Genomic DNA, 7,500 nt, shown 5'->3' with positions numbered 1-7,500 from the left:
GCACCGCCTATGGAAGAAGAAGACGAAGAAGATGAAGAAGAAAGAGTTGAGATAGATCGATTAGGGAGCGAAGAAGCCCCCAAGAGAAGACCCTTCTGTAGGGTGACGCCCACAGGAAGGGCAGCACCCACGTTGTCGCAGGTGTGAGGGCAAGGAAGGGTTCTTCACCCCGTCAGCAGATTATTACGTAAAACGGTTTTAATAGACTGAAGGAGTAAGAGGAGACGACACACCGCCGAAGAACTTCATCAAGACCTCCCGGGAGCGCTTAGGCCGAAGTCGTTTTTTCTATTTCCTCAGCTGAATAAAATCGCCCGGCGTCACTTGAAGCCAACGATGTCAAAATGCTGATTTTCATCTCATCTCCTCTTCTTCTCCCTCGTCGTTTGCCTCCCCTGTCACCTCTTCCGCCTCCGCTCCCTCAACCCATCCTTCATCAGCCCATGAGACTACTCTTCCTATTATACCTTTCTTCATTTTCTTTCCTTTTCTCCTCCTTTCGTTCCCTATCCCTCCTTCCTCCTCAGCACTCCATCTAATCTCACCTCATTCTTCCTCTTCTTAGTATTCCCTCTCTTCTTCCCACCCCCTAATCCCCCTCCTCCTCTCCCACCTCCCCTCCAGCCCCCAGTCCTCTCCTCCCTCTTATTTCTCCCTTTTCTTTCCGTGCCTTCCTTTCCTTCCCAGACTCCTCTCTCCCCCTTTCCCTGGGGAGCCCCATCTCTACCCTTACCGTGCCCCTCCCTGTAACACCCCCCTACCCCCCCATCCCCGCTCCGCCCCCCTCCTTCAGGGCCGCAACAGCCGCAGCCTCGCGATAAGATGCCAAGATAAGGCTCTCTCGATGTGAGAGCAGCCTCGCCAGCTGGGGAGAGGGAGTGGAAGAGGAGGAGGAGGAGGAGGAGGAGGAAGAGGCAAGGAATTCGTTAGGGAGAGAGTCAGGGAGGAAATGAAGGAGAGGAGGAAATGATGGTACGTGTTCTTGAGGTCGTTTGTCGAGTGTCTTAAAATTCTTCGTCACTCTTTGGCACTCTAGGAAGAGTCTCCATGACGCTGGTCGGCACCGTGGCATTCTCGGATGCCAGAGCCACAAAAGGTCTCTAATCGGCTCTGGAATCTCAGTTGATGACAGTTTTCAATGAATGTACACTTACGTTGTATAAATATAGATAACATGTGCACGCTTGTACATAGTTGTGTTTGTGTATGTGAGTGTGTATGCGTGTGTATATATGCTCGCGTGTGCGTGTGTGTGTATGTGTATATGTGTGTGTGTGTGTGTGTGTGTGTGTGTGTGTGTGTGTGTGTGTGTGTGTGTGTGTGTGTGTGTGTGTGTGTGTGCACCTAACTGTGTTTACTTAATTGCGATGTACAAAAGAAAAGTTTATGCTCGTGAAGTCCCGTTTCCATGTCACCCTGGATTTTAATTTCGTGTCTGGATTGTTTTTATTAAGGATATTTCACAAAAGTAATCCATCTGATTGAAACACTGTTTCCTGATATCTTCCTCTTCGTCCTCTTCATCTTGCTCCTCCTCTTCCTCTTCTTCCTCCTCTTCCTCCTCCTTCTCCACCCCATCCTCCTCCTCTTCCTCCTCCTCCTCCTCCTCCTCCTTCTCACCCTCCTCTTCATCTTCCTCTTCCGTCTCCTTTTTCCCTCTCCTCATCCTCGTCTTCCTCCTCCAACCCTCCTCCCCTCCTCCTCCTCCTCTTCCTCCTTCTCTTCCTCCCCTTCTTTTCTTTCACTTCCTTCTTCCCTCCCTTTCTCCTCCTAAACTTAATTTTCCTTCTTCCTCTCCTTCTCCTCTTTCCTGTTCCTCTCTCATCTTACTCCGGCTCTCCTTCCTCTTTCTCCATCATGTTCCTCCTCTTCCTTCTCCTCCTCCTCTTTCTTTTTCCTCTCTCATCTTACTCCGACACTCTTTCCTCTTTCTTTTTCATATTCCTCCTCTTCCTCGTCCTCCTCCTTCTCCTCTTCCTCCTCCTCCTCCTCTTCCTCCTCCTCCTTCTCTTCCTCCTCCTCCTCCTTCTCTTCCTCCTCCTCCTCCTTCTCTTCCTCCGACTCTCTTTCCTCTTTCTTCTTCATATTCCTCCTCCTCCTCCTCCTCCTCCTCCTCCTCCTGTTCCTCTTCTCCCTGCCCTGGTTGTGTACGTGATAGACAGGCTGGCGCCTTGATGACGTCACAGAGGGGGTTGGGGGTGAGAGGAGTACCATCGGGGCTGGGAGTGGAGGTGAGAGGAGGGAAGAGGAAGGGAGTGGGGAGGGGAGAGGGGGGCTGCATAAAGAAGGGAGGGTTAAATTGTAAAGGGGATTTAAAAATGGAGGGCTAAGACGGGGTGGAAGGAGGAGGAGGAGGAGGTGAGATGAGAGACATTGGGGAAAAACGAAGTGAAGGAGGAGGAGAAAGAGGAGGACAAGGGTGGGATGAGAATTAGGGTAGAAGAAGAAAGAGGAAGAGGAGGAGGAGGAGAAGGGAGGGAAGGAGGAGGAGTGTGAGGGGTGAGTCACAGAAGCAGGAGGAGGAGGAGGAGTAGGAGGAGGAGGAGGAGGAGAAGGAGGAGGAAAGTGTAAGGGACGAGTCACAGGAGCAGGAGGAGGAAGAGGAGGAGGAGAAAAGGAGGAAGAGGAGGAGATGAAGTAGGAGGAGGAAGAGGAGAAGGAGAAGAAAGAGAAAGAGGAGGAAGAGGAGGGGGTAAGATGTCATTGGGAGAGAGAGAGAGACAGAGAGAGAGAGAGAGAGAGAGAGAGAGAGAGAGAGAGAGAGAGAGAGCAGGGGGGAGGGAATGGGGATGGGGGGGAGAGAGAGAGAGATAAGAGATAAGACCAGGCAAGCCACAACATGTCTGTCCTGACTCAATGTGTCGCTCCAGACCACTTCAGACCGCGTCAGTCCATTTCAGACCATTCAGGTCATGTCAGGTTCACTTTAGACGACGTAACAGGTCACGTCAGCCCGTGTCAGACCAAAGATCAGCCCTGTCAGCCCAGCCAGCGAGCTGAAATTAGCCCATTTTGGGCTGACTATACCACAGCCCCTTGCTTGCCTGATGGCACTGTTCCTGCCTGCCGTCAGGTGATTTTATTCATCTCCGTGGCATTCTGCATTTAAACCGCCTTCCCTTCCGAGTGGCTCTGTTCCTTTCCTTTTAGCTGTCGCCATGTGATTTAATTCATTCCCGTGACTCCCCCGGGGAACACTTTACATATTCTATTCTGGCGGGGTCTCGATCCTCAGACTGTTCAAGTAGGGGTCCGCAAACATGTGAGCGGAACGCACTTTGCATGCTTTGTTCTGGCTGTCGCCAGGTGATTTTATTCAGCTCAAGGAAAGGACCCTCCTGTGGGCGTGGGTGTGTGGGCGTGGGTGTGGGCGCGCGGGTGTGGACGTGAAGTTATTTTAGCACAGGCTGAGATTAAAGTCTTGAAACTTCCCCTTCATTTGACGGTGGCCTTAAAAAAATCAACAAAATCCGCTTTATGAAGAGGACACCAAAGCAGATCCAAATACAAACTATTTTATTCAGCTGAGGGAAACCCGCACACACACACGCACGCACACACACACAAACACACACACACACACACACACACACACGAGCTCATAGATCGGTCTTACGAGGTCTAAGCTCTCTTCCGAAAGGGAAATAGCTGTCGATCACGAGCCCAGCACGTGATCCAAAGACCAAGGTGAATACACACACACACACACACACACACACACACACACACACACACACACACACACAACGAGCATAGCTCCCCTTCCCGTAAAATACAACAAGGTAAATATACACACACACACTTCGTGGCGCAGTGTTTAGAGGTCTCGTCTGCCACTACGGCAGTCTGGGTTCGACTCCCGCCCAGGGCTGGAATAATTTCAGCATCGCTGCGCTGCGGGTTGTTACTCCAACTCTCATGGGCGGGGAGTTGGGGGTATATATGCGTGTAAGGTCACAGTATTACCCATAGATCGGTCATACGAGCTCTGAGCTCTCATCCGGAAGGTTAATAACTGTCGATCACGAGTCCAACACGTAATCCAAGACCATGGTGAATCATACACACACACACACACACATACGCACACACACCACACACACACACGAATTCAAATCTAAATATGATCATTAGAAATTAAGGAGATTAAATCAGAACTGTACATGAATTAGAGACTAGGCATGATAAAAAAAAATGGAGAATAGTAGACGGGACCTCACGAACGTTGCTGCTTTCCTGTATACTACAATTAGGTAAATACATGTACACACACACACGTTCCCTCCATCCCACATCCAATCCCATTCCACGTAATCCTCTTTTCCTTCTGTCCCATCATACACAGCGTCCTGTCCCTTTGCCCGGAGTAAGGTACTTTACGAAGAACCGTGACGTCAAGTCGGGTACCGTCCAGTCGACGATGTCCATCCCTTTCCTCAACCTCCCCCTCTCCTCTCCCCCTGTCTCTCTCTTCCTATTTTCTCATCTCTCCCTCTCCTACTAATTCCTTTCTTGTCCTTCCGTGGCACATCCCTTGGGGTTTTTAGAAGAAGAGGAAGATCAGGTAGAGGAGGAGGAGGAGGAGGAGGAGTAAGACGGGGAAGAGGAGGAGGAGGAGGAGGAGAAGCAGCAGGTGCATTTGAGAAGAGAGGACCCAGACGCAGCAGCAGCAGCAGCATTAGCTAGGGGGCGGAGCTACGCGGACGGCTGTGACTCCACCCTAAGATGCAGTAGTTCTGAGTTTATATTATCCTGTCTTTAATTATTCTTTTTTATTTTCTATTTCGTTTCTCCGGATCTTCCGCGTTAATACATCTTATAGTGAAGATTAATAACTCATTAAAACTACAATAGAGCTAGTTTGATAATAATTAGTTTCGAAGAGACGCTCCTTGGGTTGTAGAATAGTTAGCTGTATTGGCAAAACATGGCAACTACCCCAAACCGAGGGTATAAGAACCCCGTCTGTGCAGCCCCGCCTACCAGTCGTGCTACGGCGATTAACCACTTTGCTGCAGGAGCTGTCAGTCACGAACGCGCCGAGTTGAGGGGAGCACGCACGCACACAAGCGCTCCCTCACTCCTGCTCCCATCGCCCGTCGCACATTCAACCTCCCGGAGAACAGATCGACAGACTCTTAGATCGGGCACGCGAAGACAAATCCCGCGACAAGGCGGGTGGAGGAGGAGGGTTGTCAATCCCATCCGTCACTTTACAAGTGCAATGCATAATCGGTACCTAGTGGTTAGTGAACTTAGTGTAGTTTATAGTGATTTAACCTCAGTGACTTAGAGAAAAACAGACCTTCCCCCCCGGCCTTCTAGAGCTCCCTGCCTGCCTGCCTGCCTACCTGCCTACCTGCCTACCCTCGACGAGAGCGCGCATCTCCTGTAGTAGGCGCTGCTGTAGTGTTTCTAGGGGGGGACGCAGGATCAAGAGGACAGTAGTATAGTGGGATAGTTAAACATGGTGGTTTCAGTGGAAGAATACAAACACAAACTCTTCGGCGTCATTCCACCCAATGAGAACAGCGCCAAGTTCATATGTAAGTACTACACCCCGTCTCCCACCCCCTCCCCCCACAAGAAGGGGGGAACCCCTTCTCCCCTCCCCCCTCTCCCCTTCCCTCCTCCAACAGTGGTGTTGGTGATGCCAACTTGTGTACTTTCTGGTCCAGGACAGAGACTCCCCCGCCTCTCATCCCCACTCCTACTCCATCCTCCATCCTCCTCCACCCTCCTCCCTCGTCGAATACCATCTCCAATACCATCGATCTCCAACACAATACGTCTTTCTTTTCATCTCCATCCATCCCCACCACACACATACACACATACATATACACATACTCATCTCGCTTCATTATTACTTTTCTATCTCCATCTCCTTCTCCACCCTTTCTCCCACAATTTTCTCCATTCTGTCCCCATCTTTTTACATCTCGACACGCATCTTTCTCACTCAATCTCCATCCCTCGCCCTCCCTCGTCTCTCCACCACTCCCTCGCTCTCCACTTCTTACTCCATCTTTCACATCTTCTTCTCCACCTTTCCCCCTCTTTCTTCCTTTCTCCTCCATCTCACCGTTTCTGTTTTTCACTTCTTCTAACATCCCTCCCTCGTCTCCCTCAATGCCTCTCCATCTCTCCCCCACCGCTTTTGGAGAGCCTGTGATGGTGGAGAGAGAAAGAGAGGGAGAAAAGAGAGAGAGAGAGAGAGAGAGAGAGAGAGAGAGAGAGAGAGAGAGAGAGAGAGAGAAGTTGAGAGAGATGGTGGGGGTGGAGGAGCTTATCAATGTGTTTTATTGGAGGATTGAGGGAGGAAGAGGAGGTGGGGGGGAGAGTCTTGTTGGAATTTTAAGACTTGAACAACCCATTGATGGATGCTCTCGGAAAGATGGTTTGTGGGTTTAGTGATTAGACAATGTAGTAGTTGGTAGTTAAGATGAATTGTCTATTATTGTACATACGTGTGAGAAACCACGCACACACACGTACACGCACACACCACACGTACACACACACGCGCACACACACACACACATACATAGACATATATATATATATATATATATATATATATATATATATATATATATATATATATATAGATAGATAGATAGATAGATAGATGTATTAAGCCCTAGAATAGTTTAAACGAACTAGCCCGAGGTCATGAGGGTATTCAAATCTAGATGATAGATGGAGAAGAAACGGGACCCCACGTGTGTATATTAAGATATCCACACACACACGCGCGCGCACGCACACACACACACACACACACACACACACACACACACATACACACACACAACACATCTCTGTAATGGTTACATATTGATTGAAAAAGATTTATTCATCCAATATTCTGATGATTTTAGCGAAATCCCTATGGACCAGGGTCACGCAGCATTTTGTGATTAGACGGTAAACTCCCCTCAAGGAAGAATGCTGATTAGTTTTGAATAAAAAATTTTTTTATTATTAAATCTCTTCTTTATCGATCCTGTGGGCTTTGATTGGTGCGGTAGTCCCAACACGGATAGAAACGCTGGTTACCCTCAACGAAATACGCAATACACACACACAGTACTTAAGTACACACAGAAATACATACAAAATATGCACACAGTGCACTTAAACACACACACACAACACAACACACACGCACCCAACACACACGCACACAACACACACGCACACACACACACACACAACACACCATACTCACCCGCAGTACACAAACACGCACAGAATACACAGGTACACACAATACGCACGCACACACAATATGCACACACACACACACACACACACACACACACACACACACACACACACACACACAATACACACAACACGCACACTCGCACAATACGCACGCTCACACAATACGCACACACACAATACGAACGCACACACACACAATACGCACGCGCACACAGTACGCACGCGCACACAGTACGCACGCGCACACAGTACGCACGCGCGCACAAT

The 7,500-nt window shown here is 49.3% G+C and overlaps 1 protein-coding gene across 4 annotated transcripts in view; it reads left to right on the top strand.

Annotated features, from left to right (window-relative positions):
* The window catches only part of peb (zinc finger protein pebbled), a 175,169-nt gene that overhangs the window by 140,558 nt on the left and 27,111 nt on the right, over positions 1–7,500 (top strand). The window contains exon 1 of one of the 4 annotated variants that reach the window (XM_076211993.1): positions 4,997–5,245. The exons of 2 other annotated variants lie outside the window; for them this stretch is intronic. Coding sequence is in view for 1 of the 2 variants with exons in the window: in XM_076211992.1 (XP_076068107.1) it covers positions 5,468–5,546 (79 nt within the window). In the remaining variant the exon portion in view is untranslated. Of the gene's footprint in view, positions 1–4,996; positions 5,547–7,500 lie in introns of those variants that run through there. One more of the 4 variants, XM_076211992.1, reaches the window with a different exon arrangement.

The sequence above is a fragment of the Oratosquilla oratoria genome, chromosome 29 (genome assembly GCF_046742065.1).
Source record: "Oratosquilla oratoria isolate Oo_2021 chromosome 29, ASM4674206v1, whole genome shotgun sequence".
Lineage (NCBI taxonomy): Eukaryota > Metazoa > Arthropoda > Malacostraca > Stomatopoda > Squillidae > Oratosquilla > Oratosquilla oratoria.
The sequence above is the reverse complement of the archived record's forward strand: the minus strand, read 5'-3'. Positions and strand labels throughout refer to the sequence as shown.